At 38.8% G+C, this 27,758-nt stretch overlaps 2 protein-coding genes across 4 annotated transcripts in view; both read left to right on the forward strand.

Moving 5' to 3' along the window:
- The window catches only part of LOC5563945 (solute carrier family 52, riboflavin transporter, member 3-A), a 46,416-nt gene extending 37,739 nt beyond the window's left edge, over positions 1-8,677 (forward strand). For all 3 annotated transcript variants that reach the window (XM_001648217.3, XM_021839691.1, XM_021839687.1), the window contains exon 4: positions 8,082-8,677. In XM_001648217.3, the coding sequence (XP_001648267.1) occupies positions 8,082-8,276 (195 nt within the window). In that variant the 3' untranslated portion in view covers positions 8,277-8,677. The remainder of the gene's footprint in view (positions 1-8,081) is intronic.
- A 1,344-nt stretch (positions 8,678-10,021) lies between these two features.
- LOC5563947 (DDB1- and CUL4-associated factor 5) overlaps positions 10,022-27,758 on the forward strand; it is a 49,517-nt gene continuing 31,780 nt past the window's right edge. The window contains 1 exon segment of the mRNA XM_021839704.1: positions 10,022-10,218. The gene's annotated coding sequence lies outside the window, so the exon portion shown is untranslated.

Consider the following 27,758-nt stretch of genomic DNA (forward strand, 5'->3'; position numbering starts at 1 on the left):
CGCCAGTATTTTTTCAAATTTTTGCCACTTAAATATTACCTCTACAGCTGAAACTGGTTTTTCTCATTCGTTAAACCTTTGAGAAGGACTTTGCAAACAATTTTTAAATAATTTTGAAACGAAAAAATGTTTGCATATGTTAAAAAATATATGCACTATTCAACTCATGATTAAGGCAAGATGCTTTATAAATTTAAGTAAAAACACTTAAATAATCCAAAGAAATTTATTTTTTTCATTTAAAAAATCATGTTTTTGTTTTGGGTAGTTTTTGTTAAATAAATAAGTCAAAACCATTTTTTAGAATAATGTGTTGTATGAACAGTTTGAAAACAACTAAATTTGCTTCAAAAACATGTAAAAAGATTCGGAATCGATTGAGTATTTATGAAGTTATGGTAAAACAAAAATGATTTTTTTTAGTAAAATGAGGAAAAAATTGGATATAAGTATTTTCAACTAAGACTAGTTTTGACTTTAGACAAATTTGATGTTCTACAAAGTTTTCACAAATTTTATCTGGAAGATAATGGTGCTGAAAGTTCCAAAATTTGTTGAAAAATAACAAAGTAATGTTTACTTAACTGAGGGTCATTTTTTATAACTTGAAAATTCATCTTCAAGACGCTTGCGCCACCTCTAAATGTTAATATTTTTGGCTCAGATTTTGAGGTTTCTCTTTAAATGTGATTTGAATTCAGTAGAGCACACGAATGTCGGGTTCTGAGAACTTTTGAAAAATAAGCCGCACCCTAATGGACATTTCCCAATTTTTCAGTTTCATCTTGAGAGTGCACTCAGGAACACCATAGAACGGTTCAGGGCCGACAATGCTCGAAGCTGCACCCAGCCCTGTCGTCCTGCTTAGTCGCACTTAGTCGACGACTAAGAAGCTATTCTCAAACGTTTTTTAGAATTTTCACTCAAAGTAATATTATAGAGCTTTGCGAAACAAACAACAATCTAACGCCCTATAAGACATCAATCAAAATATCCAATCTGTATCAACGCTCTGGAGTAATTTTATCTAATTTCATATAGAACTTTTCGAAATCAGGAGCATATTACCGCCCTGTAGAAAATCAATCGAAATTCATGAGCTGTATCAACGTCCTCGAGTAATTTCACCATATCTATTGCCCTGTATATCGATTGAAAATTCTAGGTTCAATCAACGCCTTGGAGTAATTAGTCCTTATTCCACGTAGATCAAAATTAAAAATTCCAAGCTGTATCAACGCCCTGGAGTAATTTTACTTTGTCTCGTGTAGATCCGTTGCATTTTAACGCCAGGGCATCAATTGAAAATGAAAGCTTTATTAACGCCCTGCAGTAAAATAACCTTTTCGCATGTAGATCAGCCACATCTTAACGCCCTGCGGGACAAATGTCATGATGTATAAACGCCATCTGCTGCATCTTAACGCCCTTTAGAACATCATTAAAAAAATCAAGCTGTATAAACACCCTGGATTAATTTGACTTCATCCCATGTAAATCAAATGCATCTTAACGCCCTGTTTGACATCAATAGAAACTCCAAGCTCTATCAACACCCTGGAGTAGTTTGACCTCATCTTACGCAGATCAAGTGCATCTTTACGCCCTGTAGGACATCAATCGAATATTCTAAGCTTTTTAAACGCCCTCGAGTGTTTTGACTTGTTCCATGTAAATCAGCTAAATCTTAACGGCCTGTGGAACAAATGTCAAGATGTATGAACGCCCTTCACTAATTTGAACTTGTTTTACGCAGATCAGGTGCATCTTAACGCCCTGTAGGGCCACAATTGAAAATTACATGCTGAATCAACGTCCTGGAGTAATGTGGCCTCGTGTCACATAAATCAGCATCAAATAAAAGCCCTCTTCGATATCAATTCAAAATTACAAGCTGTATTTACCTTCTGGAGTAATTGGGCCTCATTCCATGTAGAACAGATACATCTCGACGCCCTGTAGGACATCAATGAAAAATTCAATGCTTCAGTAACGCCCTCGAGTAATTCAACTTCATTCCATGTTGAACTTTGAAATTGAAATTTCTTAGTAGTATCAACGTTCTGGGGAATAATTTGACTTTATCCTATGCATCTTAACTGTATGCCATAATCGAAATTGTCAAGATGTATCAACGCCCTGGAATAATTTAATCTTGTTGTACGTAGAGCAAGTGCGTTATTTTTTTCTTCTTGGCATTTACGTTCTCACTGGGACAGAGCCTGCTTCTCAGCGTAGTGTTCTTATGAGCACTTCCACAGTTATTAGCTGAGAGCTTTCTTTGCCATTTTCGCATTCGTATTGTAGGCGGAATTTCTGAAGGGCGCTGACGTCCTGGTGACGTTTCAGAAACGGAAGCAAGACTAGCTGTCATTTGTCAAACAGCGGAAGAGAAAATATTGCCAACCTTTGTATTTCCTTCTGTATTTTATAATAAAAAGTCAATACGTAATAAGCGAGCACGATTTCTTCGCACGGGTCTTTTAAAATCCTAGTTTCGTGAGTTTTTCGCCACTAATCGCCTGATGTTTCGTTCTATGGCCATTTCCTTCCGATAGGTTATGGGCCCAGGCGCGAATCGGTAAAATTCGGTCGGTGCGGAGTGGAAAATAGGACTTTTTCTCGAATTGCGTCGCGGCGTGAGTTTCGGCCGGTGTTCGGCGTGCGCAGTAGCTGACTCGTTCGACGTTTGCTCTTTGTTGAGGTGGTGGAGCCAATCACCGACACTGGAATGGCGGATCTCGGAAGATTTTCGATCGTCAAGCTGGGAAACAACAACTATGCAGCGTGGAAATTCCAGATGCAGATGTTCCTTGTTCGCGAGGAACTCTGGAATGTTGTGTCCGAAGCTACACCAGCAGCCCCAATCCTGGACGCATGGCACAAGGCGGACAAGAAGGCCCTGGCAACTATTGCGTTGAGCATTGAACAGAGCCAATATCCCCTCATAAAAGATTGCAGTACAGCTAAGGATATGTGGGAGGCACTAAAACAGTACCATGAGAAAACTACTGCTGCGTCACAGCTATCGCTCCTCATTCGGCTGTGCGATGCAAAGGTAGGTGAAGAAGGAGATGTTGAAAAGCACCTACTTGACATGGATGTGCTTTTCGAACAACTGCAGAGTGCAGGGCTAGTGCTGGACGAGAAATTGCAAATTGCAATGGTTCTCCGTAGTATGCCAGAGTCCTATCATTTTCTGGCGTCGACTCTGGAAGCACGTCCGGATCAGGACGTAACTATGGGGCTAGTTCGATCGAAGCTACTCGACGAGTATCGCAAGCGAGCTGAGCGTAAAGGACCGCCGACGGGAGATGAGCAGGTGCTGAAGGCAGAAGCAAATAAGCAGAAGGTGTGCTTCTTCTGCAATAATCCAGGTCACTACAAGAGGAACTGCCGGAAGTTTCTGGCACTGAAGGAAAAGCGCTCCGACGGTGAATCTGCCGGGAGCAAAATGCTGCAAGGAAGAAGAAACAAGCCAAGCAGGCCAAGGAAACAACTTGTGATGATGTAAGTTTTTCGGCTCGCAAATTGGGCCGATCGGTTGCTGGCAAAGTGAAGGCTTCATCGTGGACGATTGATAGCGGCGCATGCCACATGACCAGCTGTGCAGAAATTTTCGGTAAGCTGTAAGAATCGCCGGTGACTACTGTGGTGATGGCTGATGGTAATCGAGCCAAATCTAGTGGCGTCGGATGTGGAACGATTAGAACCGTTGACGGAAGAGGTAAGCCCATGAATGTCCAGCTCAACAACGTTTTGTTTGTACCCGACTTGGACGGCGGATTTCTATCGGTTAGCAAGATAGTCGAAAACGGTTTTGACGTCAAGTTCAGCCAGAATGGCGTTAAAATTGTGCTGGCAAGATTGTTGCACTTGGAGAGATGGACGGTGGATTGTACATTCTGAAGGAGGCTGGTCACAAAGCACTTGCTGCGGGTCAGTGCCATACCGTCAATTGCCAACACACCTGGCATCGTCGGTTGGGCACCGTGACACCGCCGTCTTTGACAGAATCCGAAAGGAAGATTTAGTCGCTGGTGTGAAGGTCATCGATTGGGGCTGTATGTGAATGCTGTCTAGAGGGGAAGATGGCACGTCAGCCGTTTCCCCATCAAGCGGAAAGACGGACTACGCGGCCATTGCAGCTGGTTCATACAGACTCGTGTGGACCGATGCAGAATGTCACCCCGGGCGGCAATAAGTACTTCATGGCGATTATCGACGATTTCAGTAGGTACATCGTCTTGTATCTCCTGAAAGATAAATCCGAGGCAACAGCGTGCGTCAAGAATTACGTTAGGTTTACTGAGAACCAGTTCGGCAGGAAACCAGCAATTATTCGTTCTGACCGTGGCGGCGAATTCGTGAATAAGGAACTGGAGCAGTTCTACCGTTCAGAGGGAATCCAGTCGCAGCTGACCGCCGGGTATTCTCCTCAGCAGAACGGAGTGGCGCAATCGATATTTGAAAGACATGTCGGTTTGCATGCTACTCGACGCTGGATTGAAGAAGTGCTTCTGGGGCGAGGCAATAGCAACGGCAGCCTTCATTCAAAATCGCCTCCCGTCGCGATCCGTAAGTAAAACCCCTTATGAATTGTGGACAGGACGTAAACCGGATCTTGGTAATCTTAAGGTTTTCGGCTGTGAGGCTTACGTCCACGTGCCGGACGTAAAGCGCAGTAAGCTCGACAGTAAAGCTAAAAAACTAGTTTTTGTTGGCTATGACTGCAAGGCGAAGGCGTATCGCTTTCTCGATAAGGCAAAAAGAAGGATCACCATAAGCCGGGATGCTCGGTTCCTAGAAGTGGGTTCAGAGATGTAGGAGGAGAAAGTTTCGGTCGTTCCAGATCCTGAAACCAAGCTGGAGGCTGACATCGAGAAGCAACAGGAAGTAGTACAGCTGGAGTCGGCTCCGGAGAATGAGTCAGATAGTGAAGAGGATTGGAACAGCATTGCGGACGAATCTGAATTTGAGGGGTTCTATTCGGATATTGACAACGAATTTGAAGGCGAGGATCTGAATCCAGCTGGAAGCTCAAGTGTAAGAGAGCAACGTGTGCGACAACGGCGGCGCCCAAGAAGGTTCGACGATTTTGTGGTAGGTGTTGCTAAAGTGGTGGACCATGTTCCGTCAACGTACATGGAAGCAGTGAATTGCCAGGATAAAGAAAGGTGGATAGAAGCAATGAATGCGGAATACAATTCTCATCAGACACGAGGTACGTGGACTCTTATGCCACCACCACCGAATCATCCAATCATCGGATCAAAATGGGTGTTTCAACGAAAGAAAGACACGTCAGGCCAAACGGTGCGCTACAAAGCACGATTTGTAGCCCAAGGCTATTCCCAGCAATATGGAGTGGATTTCAGCGACGTTTTCGCTCCTGTCGCGATGCAGTCGACGCTTAGGGTACTGTTGGCCATTACCGGACAACGGAAACTCGAGGTAAGACACGTTGACGTTAAAAGTGCCTACTTAAACGGAAAGCTGGAGGAAGACGTTTATGTACGACAGCCTATTGGATTCGAGGAACCGGGAAAGGAGGAACATGTTTGCAAGCTCCATAAGAGTTGTTATGGCTTGAAACAAAGCGCGAGAGTATGGAATACTACAGTGAAAGCTGTGCTATCGAAGCTGGGCTTCCATCAATCGTTGTCTGACCCATGTCTCTTCATGAAACGATCGGCAAGTGGTGAATGGATTTACTTGCTAATCTATGTTGATGATATGATCCTCGTTTGCAAAGAAGCAGAGCAGATTACGATTGTCGAAAAGGAGTTACAGTGTGAGTTCGACATCTCAATACTCGGCAGCGTCAGTCAATTCCTTGGGATGAGAGTTTCGGCTTGGATGGAACAAAGAAGTCTAGCATACCGTTGGATGTTGGATATTTCAAGCAGATTGAAAGTGACGTGCTACCAGATAACAAGCAGTTCCACAGTTTGGTTGGCGCGTTGCTGTTCATTGCTTCCAATACGCGACCGGATATCGCAGCCGCGGTTTCAATTTTGAGTCGGAGGACCAGTGCTCCAACGCAGCGTGACTGGATAGAGCTCAAGCGAGTTGTTCGGTACTTGATCGGCACAGAGGACTACGAGCTGAAGCTAGGCGTTCAACAAACCGGTGATATGGTCCTTGCCGGCTACAATGATGCTGATTGGGCCGGTGATCGGTGCGACAGAAAATCAACGAGCGGTTTTGTGTTTTTCTTCGGTGGAGCTCCTGTAGTGTGGCCAGCAGGAAACAAGGATGCGTTACAACATCAACAATGGAAGCTGAATACTTGGCTCTATCGGATGCAGCACAAGAGGTGATATGGCTACGTCGTTTGCTGGGTGAGCTGGGCGAGCAGCAACGGCGGCCGACTACAATCAACGAAGACAATCGTAGTTGCATAGACTTCGTGGCCTTAGATCGTCTGAACAAACGAAGCAAACATATAGACACCAAGTATCATCATGCCAAGGATTTATGCACCAAAGGAGTAATACAGCTACGCTACTGTTCGACCAGTGAGATGATCGCCGACATCTTTACGAAGCCTTTGGGGCCGAATAAGATCAAATATTTCACGAAGGCTCTAGGACTTGTCGGACTTAACTGATGCCGGAAATGCAGTTCGTCAGCGAGGAGGAGTGTAGGCGGAATTTCTGAAGGGCGCTGACGTCCTGGTGACGTTTCAGAAACGGAAGCAAGACTAGCTGTCATTTGTCAAACAGCGGAAGAGAAAATATTGCCAACCTTTGTATTTCCTTCTGTATTTTATAATAAAAAGTCAATGCGTAATAAGCGAGCACGATTTCTTCGCACGGGTCTTTTAAAATCCTAGTTTCGTGAGTTTTTTCGCCACTAATCGCCTGATGTTTCGTTCTATGACCATTTCCTTCCGATCAGGGATTGAATCCTGAGAAAATTGAGAGAATCTCTCACGTATCGCTCTCTGTAACTATCTTAACATGCTGCACATTATGAGAGACTGTTTATCGTATACTGCTACAAGTTTGATCAGATTGGGGGGATAGTAGTGCATGATAAAACCTCTCTAAACATGCTCCAAGCCTGGGGGACACTTTTGTGATTGGAAGTTCGTGGATTGTTTATCGTGCCAGTAAAGAAAAACGCCTATCCCCAACGGTAAACAAGCGAGAAAAATGGATTTTATCATCGCTCTCTCGTTGGGGCTCTCGCTCGCTGCTTCCATTTATCAGACTTGTTACACCTTGCGATACAATGACGATCGTGGACCGCAACAGATGGGATGTTTTTCTTTGCTTGCTTTGATCGTGCTTCATTCTCAAATGAGAGCGAATTCTGCAACGCCTGCTTCCGATACGTATATACACGCAAAAAAATTGTGCGGTAAAAACTACCATTCTAGGGGGTTAACTTAAGCGCTCGCACCGGCAATTTTCAGCAGACCAGAAATGCGCTTGATTTTACCATGTCTGTAGTTGAAATCAGATTGTTGTAAATTATTTCTGTCAAATGTATCAGTATTGAGGTGGGGTGTACCGTAAACATAGTATATTGGTCTGAATTTCCATGGTAGTTTTAAGAATGGGCGTAGTCAGCTAAAATAGTTATTTTTATCACAGAATTTTTTCCCGTGTAGTGTGCAGATACCTCCAGCATGGCTTTGCTTTGTAGCCGCGAACTCTAACCAGTCGGCGCAGTCGGCTAAGTAAGGCCCCAACAGAGGCATGAAAGTGTAGAAAATATTTTGATTTTTATGATTCATATCTACACTCGTCCCGCTAAAATGACCCATATCGAAACATAAAAGCAATTCGGCAAAAATTATTATGGACTTCGTTGAAGTCGATTTTTTGGATTTATGACCTATTTATATGGATTTATGAGGAACCTCTGTGCGAAGGACCGTAATGATTTTGACTCGCTGCATCAGCATTCGATGGATGCATTGAGATTCAGAGTGAATCGTGAAGCTTATCAACGTCTTTGAAAACATGTTATAGGTACCTTCGTCGAAGTGTGTTGAATCAACGAAATCTTATTATTGTTGTGTCCAATCCAAAACTAATAAATTTTCCGTTTTTTCACCACCATTTCAGATCGCCACGTGGACCATCCTGGTCGGGCTGGTCAGCTACGTGCGCCTCTCGATCACCACCGTCTTCCGGTACCAGGGCGGCAAATCGCTGGTGTGGGTCGGTGCCGTCACCCAGATCGGATCGCTGCTCGGGTCGGTCCTGTCGTTCTCGCTCGTTAACTTCACCGATCTGTTTCAGCAGTACTACCCGTGCTGATGATGATGATGATGATGATGATGATGATGATGGAATCATGCTCGTTAGAGTTTAAGTACTGCAACTGTTCTCTTTAGTTAAGTATTTGTTTCTGGACAGCGATAAGTGTTTCTATAACGTTTGACTGTTTCTAAATAGGGGATTTATTCTGACCATGTTTTAGGTCTTACTGGGATAATTGTGTTTCCTTAATTTGAATGCGAGTGCGATTGGATGTCTGGAATAGTGTGTAGGTATGTGGTCCCATATATTTAAGATCAAGTACAAACGATACCCGTACGCGATGATTCTGATGCAGAATTGATTTTGTGAATGGTACTTTTTTCGATTGTTGAACGGGATACCTAGTATTGCAAATTTTTCAGATCAATGAACAATGTCTTGGATTTGTTATCTACTTATTTTTTTTTTTCTATATCCATAATACAACGAATTTATCCGAAAGTCCATGATTTAAAAACAATTCATCGCTGCTTAATTTTCTTAGTTTGAATTTCGCTAACATTTTTTAAATTTTCCTAAACATTCATGTCAATTACAATTGCATGCACCTTATAATGGAATGGACGTTCAATTTTGTTTGGTACAAATGCGTTTCATTTATCCAACGACATTATTTAATCGCAGAGCAGGGATGGTAGCGACAGAGTGTTCGGCCTAAGTTTCCTTCAGATTCTTTCACGGTCTTCCTCCAAAAATTCAACCTGTTTTCTTTTTTTCTATAAATCACCCCAGAATATACTCCACCTAGAATTCCTCCAATAATCCTTTCAGAAATTCCCTGAGGAAGTCCTAATTCATACAGCAATGGGTGATTTCCTCTAAAATTATTACTGGGTTAATTTCTAAGATTTTAACCAGGTATTTCTCTCTTTAGAATTCCTGTAGTGGTTTCTGGAGAAATTCGTAATCGTGTTTCTTTCAAAACTCATAAATAACTTGTCGTGGATTTTCGTTGCAGAATTTATCTAAAATCTTAGGAAGATCTTCTAGAGTAACGACTAAGAAAATATGTGTCTGCAGAAATCCCTAGAAGAATTCGTGAAACTTTTCCTTGATAAGTCTGAGAAGAATTTCCTGAAGAGCTGTGAAAAAATCGAGTTTCTAAAGGTTCTACTGGAGTCTCCAGAATTCTGCATTAGGACTTATTCTCATGTACATGACACTAAAGTCGTTTTCGTTTCTAGGAACTGGGTCAAACTTCAATCAAATTGTAGTTCGGTCGAACCTGAATCGGGTTGGAGTTGAAACTGTGATTCAGAACGGGTTGCGCCAGTTCCAACCTAGGTTCAAAAACGATTTCGACATAAAGGTGGCCTTACAAATACGGACATTAACTCTAGTGAAATCCACTCAATAGCTCGAAGATGTTTTCAAGATTTTGAAGCTTTACCATTGAAAATAAGCTTTTTGAACATTGCCCAATGGTTTTCTGTATCCTTTTACTCAAAGTCGTGGATCCGTTTGATTATTTGTAAAATAAAAAGTTTCGAGAACCATAATAATCTGATCCGAAAGTCCAACAACCCATGTGTGATAGCTTCTAGGCGTGTGGCCGATCACACCGGCTCACAAACACCCACGCAGTGCAAAACGTAAACAAAACACTAACACCAAAAAGCGGCAGCTGCCACGCGCCTGTCTCCACACACGAAACAGCTGATCGCGGTAGGCCTGTGGTGGTGCCGCCAGCTGAGACGAGTGTGTATGCGCATGCGGCACTCTGATGGCGATTGCATCCCAGTGTGCGTTGGCAAGGGCCTCGAAAATGTCTCTTTCTTGTTGCGGTCAAGCGAGTGAGTGAGTATAAGTGGTGAGTGAATCGATGGATGTGTTTTCATATTATCTACTACGAGTGATCAAGTTCTAATCGAATTGCGTAGAAAAGTCGGTCGTGATTATTTCGATAATAAGCCTAATCCTTGCGAAGATTAATCAGGAGGTAAGTGTTCTCTGGTATGGGTAATTGTCTCTCCTTTGATTAGGTATAGGGGATTTCAAAGTTTATTGAGCGTGCCACAATTTAATTTGTGTAATTCATAAATGCATACCAAAAGCTTAGAGTTGAATCACTTTGACTTTTATTAACCACTGTGTCTTGGTGCTGTAATCGTACACAAGCTTGCAATCAATTTGCATCTCTGCCTTGTTGGGTAAGTTTTTGACTGTATAAACAATACTTATTTTACAGAAAAAGTATAAATAATTGAGATAGAAAAATAAGGTCAATTGACTAACATTAAACATTAAAATTAATTGAGTTGAATCCATCCAATAAAATTATTATATCATTTTGTTAATAGAGTCAAAATTAAATAAACCTGGCGATTAGATGGGTTAGGAGGGTGAAATCTAATGCTTCTACCCTATAACAACCCTCATTTGAAGGAAGGCTCTACTAGGGAAAATTGGGGCAGTTTGGCCTCCTTAAGAAAAAGTCGATAAAAGTGCTGAAAATATTATGGAAACTTTGGGTTTTTGCGTGATTTCCAACAATTGTTAGATCAATACACTAGATCTGTATGATTTCCGTTGGTTTTATAAAATTCCCGAATGAATGAGAGATTTTTCAAAATTTGTAATTTTTTGAGTCGATTTTTTACCGATGGGGTGAAATGAGCACTCTATTTGAATCTAAAAAAACAAATATTTTTTTCACTACACTTGAAAGTTATTAGTATTTATAAACACTCCGTGCAAAAGCATTGAATTTTAAAAATCATTCTAACAGTCAAATTGAATCATTCTAAAATGATGAAATTTGAAAGAGTTATTCGGGGCAATATGGCAGTTTTTTCGAACTTAATTTATTTCTTTTTCTTTGAGTTTATAACAGTGACTTGTATTATGTCTATTGCTACATTTCCTTGTTAGCTTCGGGGGTTACATGTCATTTCAGATGAAGTTTCAAGAATTTATACAGTTTTCAAGGGGTGCTCATTCCACCCCATTGGCCCGCCCCGACTACCCCTAATCCTGGTGGTAATCGTTTGGGATAAAGCTGTTTGATCAAGAATATGTATACATCGTTCCTAAAAAGCTACGTCAAATGTACACTGGGCCAGGAGCAGAATTTAGCCAGACAAAACCTCTAGCGCTTTAGGAGTGCACTTTTTCGGGTTGGTGTCAAAGGAATCTTGGATTTGTTTGAACTTTAATTTGATGATAAAAGTTAGTGGAAAACTTCGCCGCATAGGTGGTGCTACGATGCAAACTTTTTTATTTCGCGTCCTCCTCCTCGTGTCGCGTTTTAGAACGTGTAAAAGACGGCAAGTTGTCGATAACACCAAAGTTCTAGAACTTTAAATAATAGGTAAAAAATGTGTTAATCACTTAAATTCAAAATTTTTATAGTTTTTACGTCAAAATCGAAAAATGTTTCATTTCAAACACCATGCGTCACTTGAATTCGATAACATGCATGTACTGTACGAAAAAAGAATCTTGTTTTCATTTAAATATTTTAAATTTTGAACAAATTATTGTAAAAATATCAGAATTTTCTACACAACTTTACTAAAAAAGTAGCAAGTTTTTGCAAAAACTTATCAATGTTCCGAAATACGCTATATTTCATTTACCAAAAGTCAAAGTTTGCTGGATATATATTTAATATGTTTGAAATATCTAAATTCAAAATAATCATCTTCTTCTTTCTGGCATTACGTCCCAACTGGGACAGAGCCTGCATCTCAGCTTAGTGTTCTTATGAGCACTTCCACAGTTATTAACTGAGAGCTTACTGTGCCAATGACCATTTTTGCAGGCGTATATCGTGTGGCAGGAACGAAGATACTCTATGCCCTGGGAAGTCGAGAAAATTTCCAACCCGAAAAGATCCTCGACCGGTGGGATTCGAACCCACGACCCTCAGCTTGGTCTTGCTGAATAGCTGCGCGTTTACCGCTACGGCTATATGGGCTATATGATGGTAAATAATCATATTTTTCATATAAATAGAACAAAATAGACCAAAAGAATATTTATGCATGAAAAAGGTGATTATTTTGTATTCAGATATCTCAAATATACATCCGGCAAACTTTGACATTTGGTAGATAAAATATATATATTTCGGAACATAGATAATTTTTTGCAAAAACTTGCTACTTTTTTAAGTGAAGTTGTGTTAAAAAAAATAAAACTTTGCCGAAGACGCGAAAGCTCTAGGACGCGAAAGAAAAAAAAATCATCGCAACGCCACATATGCGGTGATCAATTTCCCATTTGTTTCTATTAAATTGACAAAAATATATATATATGAAATTTAGAGAAGATATTGAACGTATTCGTTTAATATAATTTTGTTATGGTTATAGCATGTTATGTTATATCGGGTACCCCCGTTGGTTTGACCACATTTAATCTGAACACTTTTTAATTTGTACCCCGCTAATTTTCACATCGTTCAGATTAAAAATGGTTCAAACGTCATTTAGCTCATGGAACGGAGTGAAGTGATATGGAACGCTGTGGAACGGAACGCAGAATCAAAACAAAACAGTGAAAGAGGTAACCAGAAAAACGTTTCTAGGGTGACTAGATGTTCAAATTAAAAATGAACCCCGATGGTTTGCATGAGGTACCGCTCAAATTAATGGGGGTGTACGGTATATGCTATAGCCATAAAAAAATGAATTTTTTTCAGACGATCCTCTAGGGATTCCGGGAAACATGCCTCCAGTAAATCTTGCTGGCATTACTATCTGCACCTAATATTATTGTGCTATTCTATATCCATCTACTCCAATTCTTCTAAGAATTCCGTAAGTTTTTCGAAGATATCAAAATCAAAACGATAGTAGGTAATTACCCCATAATTTTTCCACAAATGGATCACTAAAATAACCAAAATGGCCGCTAAAACATAGATAGCGCCACCGTAGTCTTGTGTGTTTGACAGAACAGCAAAGCTGTCACAGTGTTAAGTCACCCAGACAACCAAAATGTACGTATATCATTCTCCAACTAACGTTCGGCGAGTACAGTTGTGAAGTATTTCAAGGTGTTTCAAGCGCGCGTTCGTGAGTAAGAGGAAATTTTCATAATCCCAAAATAAGTTGAGTGTTCTCAAAAAAGTGGAAAAAAGGATTTCTATTTTGGTAATTAGTGGTTGTAGACTTGTGAAAACGGTTGCAAATTATCGATTGATAAGTTTGATTGATTCCGGTTTCTCGGGCGCCCTCCTGGGGGTTGGCTGACAGGAAAACATCAGTAAATCAATGGCCTACAACAAACTAACATTTAACGAAGCCGAAAAAAAGATACCGAGACAGTCACAGACAGAAATCAGATTACAGTCAAATGAGGATTTTCCACCGATCACAATAATCAATAAGGTTACTGGGAGGGATGTTTGTTAATGGGGAGGATCGTTGAGTCATAGGATTCACTTTGATAAGCGATTAGACCATGATAAACAATGATTTGTGAGATATATACATGCTTATACGTAAATATAATATTTTCATTTGATATGAACAATTTCTATGTAGAGAAAAATTATGCCGACACTTGAGGTGACGAACCATTCAAAGTTTGTTGAACAAATACCTAAATGTAACATTCCTACAGCTGTCAGGACGAAAGCATGTGTTATTATATTTTACTCATTTGAAAAAGAAACAAAAAACTCGATTGGTTGGGACATCATAGAACACTCTTATTCTTATGCCGACACTTACAGTGGCGAACCATCCAAAGTTTGTTGAATAAAGTGAACCTTTTGCAAGTCTACACTTGTAGTGTCGAACCATTCAAAGTTTTTTTAATTACAGAAATAAAGGTATATAAGAGGTGTTCTGAAAAAAAAAATGTTAAACATAAATGAATCATGAATCAGAGTTTGTGTCGACACTCACAGTGACGAACCATCCATAGTTTGTTGAAAAATCATATTTACATCCCACCATTGTAACGATTGAATGTGCAGTCATACATACTTTATAGATTAGAAAATAGTAGCATGAAACGAGCTCACCAATTGATCCGTTATCCTTGACTGAGCAGCCACAATCCACTTTCGGCTTCACTCGGCTATAAAAAAGCACTCAGGAAAAAAAATAAGCGCGCGACCCAAAAAGAATTAAAAAAAAAAAAACTGTTTGGGCTGTTTGATCCTGCCCTCGTCGCTTGCCCCGGGAAAAGCAAGTGTCAAGGTCGAAAGATCAAACAGAACTAACCGATCGCGGCACTTTTTCACTTTCTTCAACCGAACTCACCGATCACGCCACTTTTTCACTTACGAGACCGACGCGCGACATGTTTGATCCTGCCCTCGTCGCTTGCCCCGGGAAAAGCAAGTGTCAAGGTCGAAAGATCAAACAGAACTAACCGATATCAGAAGAATAGTTCAGAAGGATACAAACTGGAAATCAAAAGAACAACAACACACAAACACGAATAAGAATTTGAACATACAAGAGAGCAACACAGAACAATACATTACGAAATCAAAACTGGAACAATAGTGAACTCACTCAAAATGGAATTGGTTAAACAACTGAATATGAACAAAAATGATTTCAAAAATCAAAACAAATCAAGGAACAAATTGACAAAACAACCAATAACGCAGGAACGAGTACACAATAATGGTGAAAATGTTCTCAAACAAATAAGCGATCAACTACAAGAAATAATGAACCCAGCGTTTCTGAAAAATAATGAAAATCCTCGAATAGTTCAACCAGATAAACTATAATACCCGCAGTCAGAAACTTGACCATTCTACAAAATAATATAAATACAGTGGATCCACAATTAAGAATCGCCCACAATTTATGAATCAGCTGACTTTAAATGACAAAATAACAACAAAAATCAACACAAAACATCACGTAAACAATTTTACTCAAAATAAATTATAAGTGAAAATGTTTCCGTGATGTTTTGTGCTATTTTTTACTGTTATTTTGTCCTTTGAAGGCAGCTGATTCATAAATTGTGGGTGATTCTTAATTGTGGATACACTGTAGCATAAGACCGGCAGCAAATCGTTCACTTTTAACAATACTTTTACAACAACAATATTGATATAGCAATTCTTTCAGAAATTTGGACTAAACCGGATGAACAATTTAATTTTACAGGTTACAAATTTGTTAAGAAATGTAGAGATAAAGGATATGGAGGAGTTGGAATATTGATCAAAAATGAAATAGATTTTAAAACAGTTTCCCTACCTAAACTTCACCCTATCGAAGCAATAGCAGTTAAAACAAATAATACAACTGAGACATTAATGATAATTTCAGTCTATATACCACCGTCAATAGGAAATAATCAAATTACAACACCATTGCTTAAATTATTAGACTTCATAGACAAATCAAATACTTCAACAATTTTAGCAGGAGATTTTAACTCGAATCATCCAACATGGAACAATGCAAATAAAAGCTGCCCTCGCGGAGAGTTGTTAGCAGAATCATTAATAAACACAGATTTAATAGTAATGAATAACGGTAATCCAACAACGATCAGACCTCCTAACATGATTCCATCAGCAATTGATATTACAATAGTTTCAACAAATATAGCACCTAAAGTAGAATGGTCAGTCCTGGATCAAGAAATTTGCGGAGAACATAAGGTTATAATATTCGAAGTAATAGACTATGCAAAATACTATGAATACATTAAAATACAAATAAATAAAAAGCAAGCAGTAGAAAATTTGAACAACCTTTTCTCAGAGACAATAGAAAATCCAGAAGTATTGAGTGAAAAATTATCCGAAAAAATGATGGACACAAGATATTAAAAAATTATATGAAGAAAAAAGTAATAACTTATTAAAATATTTCAAAAATTTAACTCTACAAAACTTTCTTCTTTTTAAAAAATCTAAAACATTTAACTTAAATCAGCAATTAGTAAAGAGAAAAGAAAATCATACAGAGAACTGACAGACAGTCTAACACCAGACATGAACATCAAACAACTATGGACTACAGTCAAAATAATAAGTGGAGGATTTCAAAAGAAAAATAACATACAAATATTGAACGACAGAAACCTTTCATCTGAATTCATGAACATAAATTTTCCCACTAAAACCACAGAAATAAATTATAGTCCCTCAGATACAATAGTTAAACATGAAATAACATTACAAGAAATACAGAGTATTATAAAATCTAAGAAAGATACTTCAGCACCAGGTCCAGATAATATATCCTATTACTTCCTCAAACAAATAAATTTAGATCTAATTATCAAAATAACTGAAATGATTAATAAAGTTATATGCACCAGAGAAATTCCTAAAAGTTGGCTAGAAATTAAAACAGTAGCTATATTGAAACCAGATAAAGAAGAAAATGATGCTAGTTCTTATAGACCAATATGTTTAATACCAGTTTTCTTAAAAACAATAAATATTTCTTACAAAAAGCAATTAGTTAGCTTCATTAAATCAAATTCTCCACTTCCTAAATATTCGTTTGGATTTAAACAAAAAACATCGGCAATAAACTGTGTAAATATGTTAATAGCAAAAGTAAATAATTCAAAGAATAAAAACACTTCTCACTTTGTACATTCTTAGATTTGACAAAAGTATTCGATAACGTTAATATAGAAAAATTACTTAATTTTCTGAAAGAGAAAAAATTTCCGAATGAAATCATAGACTGGTGGTATTACTATCTAAGAGAAAGAACGGTTAAGATCATAATGAATGATGGTACAGAAATAGAAACGAAAACAAACAAAGGTCTTCCCCAGGGTTGCCCGCTTTCTCCCATACTATTTAATATTTACACGAGTTCATTACACGAAATAGTTGAAGACGGAGTTCTTATACAGTTTGCAGATGACTTCTCTATTTTTATAGAAAGTGAAAATATGACAGAATCGATAACTAAAATGAATAATGCATTAGACACAATTTCAACAGCTTTACTCAAACTTGATTTAAAATTTAATCCAAATAAATCAGCAACTATTTGTTTCAACAATGATATTCCAGATAACATACAAATTACAATAAATAATCAACCAGTAGAACTCAAATTAGTCCATAGATACTTAGGAATTTGGATTGATCACAAATTGAATTTCAAAACACATATAACTGAAATAACCAATAAAGCAAAAAAGAAAATTAATATACTTAAAATGTTAAGCAGAAAAAAGGGAGGAACGCATCCAGTTACATTAAGCCAGATAAATAAATCAATAGTAAGGTCGCAATCAGACAATGGAGTTATTATTTATTCATCAGTTTCTAAAACAAATTTACAAAGAGTAGAGAAAACCCAAAATTTATCATTAAGAACAACATTTAGATATTTACAATCTACCCCGAATCACATTTTATACGCAGAAACTGGAGAACTACCCGTAAAGTACAGAGCACAATATCTTACCTTTAAGCAAATACTCAAAAATATATATTACTTTAATAGTCCAATAACAGAAAGCCTAACTGATTTAATAACATCAGACGAAATACCCAAATTTACAAGTTACAATCAAAAAATAGCATCCTTAAATAATTATCACATACTTCAATGCAAGTTGAACTAAAAACAATGAATCCCCCGGAAAAAAGTAAATTAGTCATTATCCCAAAAATTACAGGCATTACCTAACAAAACAAACACTTCTAAGGAAATACAAAAGGTTATAGTGCTTTATCTAATAAATGAAAAATATAAAGATTATTATCATATATTTACAGACGGTTCAAAAACTTCGGAAGGTGTAGGATATGGAATATACGATGAACAAACTAAATCCTCGTTTAGTTACAAATTAAATGACAATTTCAGCATAAGAACGCAGAATTAGTAGCCATAATAGAAGCAATAGAGTATGCTATTATTTATTTATTTATTTATTTTATTTATTTGTCGTCAATCAATAGTAGACCGTTTCATTACACACTAATTTTACATGTTTTTCTTATTTCTAACAGGAATTATAAAGGAACATTTTATGCTGCAATGTTTTATAAACGAGTTTACAATCATCGAACTGAATTGAAATATCGCTTCAATTTGGTTTTTGTCGTTGTGAAGTCAATACTAGCGCAATGTTTATTATATGTTGCCATCATCTGATTAAGAGGCCCATATTTGGCATAGTTAGTACGATGATGACACGTAAGGAATATATTCCGGTTCCGCAGTTGTCGGAAGGGTGCATAAAAATTTAGTTTTGCTAAGAGTTCTGCGGAGTCAATACGATGTGAAACAATATCATTTACGAAGGACACCATTGCGAATTCACGACGCACTTTTAGAGTTTGTATGTTGATAAGCATGCAGCGTTCTTTATAAGAAGGTAGAGGAAATCTTGTCCAACCTAATTTACGTAGGGCAAACAGTAGGAATTGTTTTTGTACTGATTCTATCCGTTCTTCATGTGTTATTGAAAAAGGAGACCAAACTACACTACAATATTCAATTATTGACCTTACATATGCAGTATATAACGTTTTAATTGTGTACGGGTCATGGAAACTATAACTAAACCGTTTTATGAATCCAAGCATGTTATTTGCTCTGTTGATGATTGTGATGATCAATGAATGTTAGTTTTGAATCTAAGATGACACCTAAGTCTCTGACTCTGTCACATTTTACCACTGGCTGATTTCCTAGGGTGATTGTAACGTTTTGTGTGTCTCGTTTTCTACTAAAAGCTATTAAGTTACATTTTTTACATTCAATTGCAGCAGGGATTTATTACACCAGGTGTAGAAGACTTTTATTTCATTTTGGAATATATTTATGTCCTCTTTATTAATAATTTCTAAATAAAGTTTCATATCATCAGCGTAAATCAGAACTTTTATGTGTTTAAGGATCATAGAGATGTCGTTGACAAACAGTATGAAGAGAAGAGGGCCCAAATGGGAACCTTGAGAAACTCCAGAGGTGACTTGAATGGGATTCGATTTACTTCCTTTGAATCTAACTATTTGTTGACGGTTGGTTAAGTAGGACTCAATCCATTTCAGAAGATTAGACTTCATTCCTAGTTTTTGTAATTTGAATAGTAGCATAGGTATATCAACGCGGTCAAATGCTTTACTGAAGTCAGTATAAAGTGCCTCTACATGGTGACCATTATCCATTGCAGTGAGTGTGTAATTGACAAATTCTATTAGATTTGTATTTGTTGAACGTCCTTTAAAGAATCCATGTTGAGCATTTGTTATTCTGATTTTAATTTGATTGAATATTTTTTCATTAATGATTGCTTCAAATAGTTTAGGAATACAAGAAATAATGGCAATACCACGATAATTCCTTATGTCAGATTTTTTTCCATTTTTAAAGATGGGTACCAGGTATGAGCTTTTCCATGATTTTGGAAAAGTACCAGACTCTAATGACATGTTAAAAAGCCAAAACAATGGAGTTGTAAGTTCTACAGCTAAGCTCTTCATGAATAATGGTGGAATTCCATCTGGTCCAGACCCTTTTGAAACATCTAACTTATTCAAGCCTTCCATGACGTCCTTTACGTTGATATGACTGATTTCAATGTCTCTAGTATATTCTGGTAAGAAATCAAAGTAATTGCAATCGCGGTCTTCATCATCAAAAGTAGTATAGATTTCTTGAAAGAAAAATGCAAAAAGATTGCAAATTTTCTCGGAGCTATCACCAACGTTTTTGTCAAGATGCATTATCGAGGGAAAATTATCTGACTTCAGTTTTGTATTGACGTAATTAAAGAAATTTTTTGGGCAAAATTTTATTTCATTTTCAGTTTTTAAGTTGTAATCCTCATATGCGTTATCTATGGCTTGATTAAGTAGATCACAGATTGATAGATAGCTTGTTAAGTTTTCATTATTGTTATTTCTTTTGTATTTTTTATGTGCTTTCTGCTTGCGGTTTTTCAAATTTTTTATTTGTTCATTGTACCACACTGGAGTCTTGGAATGGTTTCTTCGCCTTATTCTTTTTAATGGAACCTCGTCAAGAATAATTTCAAATAACAATTTGTAAAATACGTCGACTGAGGCTTCGACATTTCTTTCGCTTCTTAAAATCGTTTGCCAATCTATCCTGTTTAACCTTTCCCTAATATTTTCATAATTTGCCGAATGATATTGAAAAACTTCTTCATATTCGCAGTCATCAGGTCTGTTATTCTTGTGTACAAAAATTGAGAGCTCAATTGCCGTATGGAATGCTTCATTTTTCCATAATGGGGTTAGTGATTCAGACACACAGAAGTCCTCATACATATTCGTTAATAAAAAAAATCTAAATAGTTATTTTGCTTATTTTTAATGTGGTTAACTTGATTGAGGCCTAAGCTAGCGATTTTGTCAAATAAAAATTGCAATGTTTCGTTATCACCAACGATTGGAAGCAAGATGCACTCATTGTCAGCGTCTGGAATAAAGTCAACGCTTCTTTGATTAAAATCTCCGAATATGTGAACTTTTACTTCTGGAGAGAGCTTAGACATGATTTCGTCAGCGATTTGGAAAAAATTATCATAAGAGTTTTTACGAGCGTTATTTGGGGGCAAGTATACCGAGGCAAACACATGTGTTTCGCCTTCCACAAGTATTTTCACCCAAACATGTTCGAATTCTTCACATTTTTCAGTGCTGGTAATTTTCGAATTAAATTGAATTGAAACAGCAACTAGAACTCCACCCCCTGACTTCTTTTCAGACGTTTCAAAATTCCGGTCATCTCTATAAACATTATAGTTACACCCAAACACTTCTTCACTCCTAACTCCTTCATCCCAACTTGTTTCGTTTGCTAAAATTATTGGGAAGGAACAACTCAAAATTTTGTTATGAATTTCTCTTATCTTCAACGAACTTTTCATTCGGTTGAAATTTTGGCAATATACTACGATTTCTGTTCCAATTTGTGTTGGATTTGAAGAAGTGTTCTGGGTTGAGTCAATTGGAATACCTGATTCTTGGCTGTCTCTTACCTCTTCACTGTGTGAGGAATGTGTCAAGTACAGTAAACTTCTATCTTGTCCTACCTCTATAGAGTGCGTTAAGTCGAGTCCTACCTCTAAGGAGTGCGTCGATTGCGCCAAAAACACGAATGTTGAGCATGGCACGCTTCACATGATGCAGCTGAATTTGATGAGCATCCGGTAGAAATCCTATGTGACTGCCTGCCATGCGCAGGTTGCTGATTTTCGACGCATGTCCGGCTGGGATTCAAAATTTCTTCTCGTAGAAATTGTATGGGCCGTTGAGCAGCCGGTGTTCCTGATGATGAGCACTGTGGTGGTCTGGAAAATCTCTCCTTTGCTGCTGCCAAAAGTACTCGATCCGGTGGTAGAAAGCTGTGACCGCCTGCCGCTATGAAGTCTCCATCCAGTCGTCCCGCACTATTCCGCTTTCGACTGTCGTTTGGATGATGATTCATTCCGTTGTCAGCTGTGTTATTGCGGTTGATTTTTTGCTTCCTTCTCCGCTTAGCCTTTGCCGCCTGTTTTTGCTGATTAAGGCGGACTATTTTGCGCGCATCGTAGTCCGTCCAGTCAGCCCTCCACACCTTTCTTGTTCCAAGGCAGCGCCAACCTGAGTTATCGGCAACATTTTCGCGCTTCAAACTGGTGCATGAACCGTGTGACGAAGTAGAAGGTTCAGTGCTCCTCGGGGCTATGATTTTCGCTGACCAAGTTTTCAATTCGTCGAGAATGTCAATGCCTAGATATGGGTTCGAAGACATTGCGGTTGTGGCTGCCAAATCCAGGTGCAGCTGATTGATTTGGCATATGCCATCATTAATGTTTTTGAGCTCAGTGGCCAAGTTTGATGATACAGATTCGAAAGACTTCGATATGTTATCGTTCGTCATTTTAGTAACAGTATCAAGTATTGTCGTTATGTGGTTTTTTATGGCTACTACGCAACCAGCTAGACTACTGGTTTTGTTAATGGTAGCAAGCTCATTCTTTATTGTGGTCATCAAAATCTCGAGCCCTTCGAAAGCTTCATTTACCATGCTTTGTTTGTTCTGCTGCAGATTAGACCGATGAGCCACTTCGGTGTTTGCATGGAGCTGCTCGGTAAGAAGCTTTTGCTGCTCAGTAAGGCGATTAAAATCCAATTTCGCCTGGAGAAGTTCTTGGCAGCTATCGCAACAAGGCAGAACATATGAGCTGAAGTCCACCACTTTTTTGTCCTTCCTCCGCATTGAACTCCGGTGCACAGTAACGCCGATACACGCGGCATGAAATTTACGTGGACACCCCGCACATGTCCACAAAGCCGAATCGACGGAGGCATCCAATGCACAAATTTCACAGTTCATGACGTATTCAAAAAATATGTTTAATTAACAAATTAAAAAAAAAATTAAAACCACGCGCGGGGTCGGAGCAATTAAAAAACACGTCCGTACTGATTGACGACTGACTGACTGATTAGTATAAACCAATTTAAAATAGTAATATTTACAGATTCGCAAAGTAGTTGTAGTATACTGGCTAATACTAATAATAAAGACAACTATCTAATTCACCATCTTTATTCAATAGTAGAGTTTAATAGTATTGAGCAGATAATTATTCAGTGGATACCAGGTCACACAAACATAACTGGGAATGACAGAGCAGATACAGCAGCAAAACTGGGAACAAAAAAATCACAAATAGAAAACTACCAACTAACATTAAATGACTGCATATTAGGGTTTAAAAACGAAATGCTACAGGAATGGAATAAAGAATAAACAGAAATATCGAGAGAAAAAGGAAAAGATCACTTTAAAATTTTGACTCAATTAAAACTGGAACCATGGTTTAAACACATAAGCTTACCAACTAGTCAGATAATAACTATGGGGAGAATACGTACTTTCCATACAGCCACTAAAGACAGATTAGCGAAATGGAATCTAATTAGTTCGGACTTGTGCGAGAAATGCCAGGTAACAGAGGACCTTCTACATGTACTTTTTGATTGCTCCAATTTGTCGTCTATAAGACGGAAATATCCAATACTCGTTCAAAAAAATTCAATATATGACATCCTAAAAAATAAAAATGGTGATGAATATGCTCAAATTGCTAGCTTCCTGGAGGAAGCAAGAGTAAATGTTTGAATCCGTTATTTTCGCGAAAAATAATTTGCACTGTTTTTCAATGAAAGAACCGTTGATTGCTTGGATTTTGATCGGTCAAAACACTTGAGAGAAAAATCAACTTTAAAATTCGTACGAATGGTCACTTATCACTTGACACACTGGCAAATATGGATCAATAGGTCTGTGCCAAAATAAAGGAGAAGAAAAAAAAAATGTACGTATAACGAAATCACCTGGAGGTTTTGTATGTGCAAAATTTCACTTATAAGATGTCGCAAAAAGGCCTTCTACGTACAAAAGTGGAGGCGATATACGTGTATATATTATGTGATGAACAATAGCATACAATGCGAGTGTATAAATTTTCTACCGAAGTAACCTTTGATCTTATACGACTTAACTTATGATAACAAATGGTGATTACGATTGCATGTGGAAGGTGATTGATGATCCCCATGGTAGTGATCATTTGCCCATAATAACGTCTATCAGAAATAATTGTGAAAGGTCAGAGCAGTCAATTCAGGTTCCTTACGACCTCACTAGGAATATCGATTGGCAAAAATTTGCATCAGCGGTAACTTTTGGTATCGAAACATTCAACACACTCCCACCGTTGGATGAGTATCGATTCCTAACAGAATTGATTTATAAAAGTGCATTAGAATCCCAAAAACAACGAGTTCCAAGTGCATCCTTCAAAAGACGACCAGCCACACCTGGTTGGGATGATGAATGCACTCAGTTGTATCGAGAAAAATCTAATGCCTTTAAAGCTTTTCGTAGATATGGTACCTCAGAACTTTATTTAGAGTACTCGAAGCTCGAAAAAAGACTGAAGAATCTTATTAAAGCGAAGAAGCGTAGCTATTGGCGACGTTTCATCGATGGCCTCTCACGAGAAACTTCAATGACGACGCTTTGGAGAGTGGCTCGCAACATGCGAAACCGCTCATCCTCAAATGAGAGTGACGAATACTCCAATCGTTGGATATTCAATTTCGCAAAAAAGGTCTGTCCAGACTCAGTTCCAGCTCAACCGCCATTCTGGGAAACCCAGAGAGACGATGCGTTGGACAGACCATTCACTATGCTGGAATTTTCTATGGCGCTTCTTTCATCAAACAACTCCTCTCCGGGACGCGATATGATTAAGTTCAATCTTCTTAAAAATCTCCCCGATATCGCTAAAAGACGGTTGCTTGACCTATTCAACTCATTCATGGAGCACAACATTGTTCCACCTGAATGGAGACAGGTCAAAGTAATAGCTATTCAAAAGCCTGGGAAACCAGCGTCTGATCATAATTCGTACCGCCCGATTGCTATGTTATCATGTTTAAGGAAATTGTTAGAAAAAATGATCCTATCCCGACTCGATCACTGGGTCGAATCAAACAACATGCTTTCCAGTACTCAATTTGGCTTTCGCAAGGGCAAAGGAACAAACGATTGTCTAGCGTTGCTTTCATCAGATATTCAACTAGCCTTTGCTGACAAGGAGCAATTGGCTTCGGTTTTCCTGGATATTAAAGGCGCTTTTGATTCAGTTTCCATAGAAATATTGTCTGCAAACTTGCACAATAGTGGACTACCTGGAATATTGAATAATTTCTTGTACAATCTGTTGTCAGAAAAACACATGAGCTTCACTCTCGGTCAACTGACAACTTCCAGAATTAGCTATATGGGCCTTCCCCAAGGCTCATGTCTGAGTCCCTTGCTTTATAATTTTTATGTTAAAGATATTGACAACTGTTTGGAAGAACCATGCACGCTTAGACAACTTGCAGATGATGCTGTGGTCTCTATGAAGGGCCCACGAGCAGAAATCCTGCAAAGACCATTGCAAAATTCCCTTGATAATCTATCCACCTGGGCTAGAAATTTAGGGATCGAGTTTGCGCCGCAAAAAACTCAACTGGTTGTATTTTCAAGGAAGCGGAATCCAGCCCAACTGAAGCTTAAGCTTTTGGGAATAGACATCGACCAGTCTTTGACTTCAAAATACCTTGGGGTCTGGTTTGATTCAAAAGGCACTTGGCGAACCCATATTAGGTATGTAACGGAAAAATGCCAACAAAGGATCAATTTTCTACGAACAATTACCGGAACATGGTGGGGTGCTCACCCGGAAGACCTCATAAAACTCTATAAAACAACCATTCTCTCTGTTCTAGAGTATGGCTCTTTCTGCTTTCTCTCAGCAGCAAAATGCCACCTGATTAAATTGGAACGAATTCAATATCGTTGTTTGCGTATCGCCTTAGGGTGTATGCACTCGACACATTATGCGAGCCTAGAGGTTCTGGCAGGGGTTTTACCGCTACAGAACCGATTCTGGGAGCTCTCGCTAAGAATACTTATTAAGTGTGGAGTGAGCAACACACTCGTCATCGAAAACTTCGAAGAATTGCTCAAACTGAATACTCAGTCAAAATTCATGCGAGTTTATCTCTACTACATGTCATCTGACATTAGCCTTCCATGTTATAACCCTCCACGTGTACGCTTCACCAATGACAGTTCCTCTGTTGAATATGATCTGTCCATGAAACAAGCTATTCATGGAATTCCAGATCAACTTCGATGTATTACTATCCCACGTATTTTTAACGCAAAGTACCAGAATGTCGAATCCTACAGGAGATATTTCACTGACGGGTCCCGTATAAATGGATCCACTGGCTTCGGTGTCTTCAATGAAAACTCTTCCGCCTTCCGAAAACTTCAGGAACCTTGCACGGTTTATGTTGCTGAGCTGGCAGCAATCAACTTCGCTTTGGGGATGATCTCAAACATGCCCGCAGACCACTTCTTCATCTTCTCGGATAGCCTCAGTTCTATTGAGGCACTCCGATCGATGAAACCTGTAAAGCATGCATCTTACTTTCTTACAAAAATAAAGCCCCACGCACAATGTGAGCGGCAGCGCGGCACAGCGGCATGACGGCGGGCCCATCTTGAGGTACACTCTGCTTGTCAAGTCAATGTTGAGAAGGATTTAGTCAACATGGGATTGATAAGTGGAGTGTGGATCAAGATGGGCGTGCCGTCATGCCGCTGTACCGTGCTGCCGCTCACATTGTGCGTGGGGCTTAAGAGAGCAGATGTGTGCACTGGTCGAAAGATCATATAAGATTACCTTTGTATGGGTCCCCTCACATTGCCTAATTTATGGCAATGAGAAGGCGGACTCTCTCGCAAAGGTGGGCGCTGAGGAAGGTGAGATTTATGATAGACGAATTTCACACGATGAATTTTTTCATTTAGTACGTCAAAGTTCTCTTCACGGTTGGCAAAGCGATTGGCTAAATGGCCAACTGGGACGGTGGTTACATTCCATAATTCCTAGAGTTTATTTGCGAGCCTGGTGGAAAGGCTTGGACGTAAGTCGAGATTTCATTCGCGTGATGTCAAGACTTATGTCCAACCATTACTCGCTAGATGCACATCTACACAGAATTAACCTCGCGCTGAGCAATATTTGTAACAGGTGTGGTTCCGGTTATGATGACATAGATCACGTAGTTTGGCAGTGCTCGGATATGGACGCCTCCAGAGCGCAACTTTTGGATACCCTTGCGGCCCGAGGTAGACAACCCTATGCTCCAGTTAGAGATGTGTTGGGAACCCGCGATCTTATTTATATGGTCGCAATTTACGATTTCCTTCGCTTGTGTTGTATAAAAGTTTAATTCTCTTGTGTTCTCTTCCCCAGTTTTTTTTTTGTGTTTTGTCCCCTTTGTGTTGGATTGAGGATCCTGGCCATCCGGCAGTCGAATACCGGCAAGAAATCGCTACCAACGCCATGAAACGAAAATCAAGATGCCACGTTATACCTCCCGGATGAGCTGCTGAGAACCCTGATCCCAATCCCTACCATGTCCTTCCTTAAAAAAATGTGACCACTAACCTCGAGCTGCCACGAGTACCCTGGCCCCATCCCATATTAATGTTGAACTGAAAAAGCCAATTAATTGTATGTAATAAAAATACAAAAAAATGAATTTCGGCTCCGTAAAGCGTTAAACGCATTTGAGCCTCAAATAAACGAAATAGATAAAAAAAAAAACAAATGGTGATTTGACAGCTGCTACGGATTGATTCGACTTACTTTGTACGAGTGTACGGGACGAAACGAAATGTGCAAATGAACTCAGATAAAAAGCATTTTATGCGAGGAAACTTCACAATCTGATGATTGTATCCACCGTGTTTTGCGGGTTTGATGTAGTTTGTATGAATAAACGAGTTATTACGTGAACTTTGATGCGACTTCTAGTTGTCTGGGCACATATACGGTGTCGCTTTTGTTTTGATGCGGTGAGTGCCGAAAAAGTTACCTTCAATGGTCTATTAATGCAAATTTTTACCAATCAATCAATGTTTTATTCAACACATTTTTGAGGGGTACTTTCAAGTATTCAGCTAAGATTAT

Source organism: Aedes aegypti, chromosome 1 (genome assembly GCF_002204515.2).
Source record: "Aedes aegypti strain LVP_AGWG chromosome 1, AaegL5.0 Primary Assembly, whole genome shotgun sequence".
Lineage (NCBI taxonomy): Eukaryota > Metazoa > Arthropoda > Insecta > Diptera > Culicidae > Aedes > Aedes aegypti.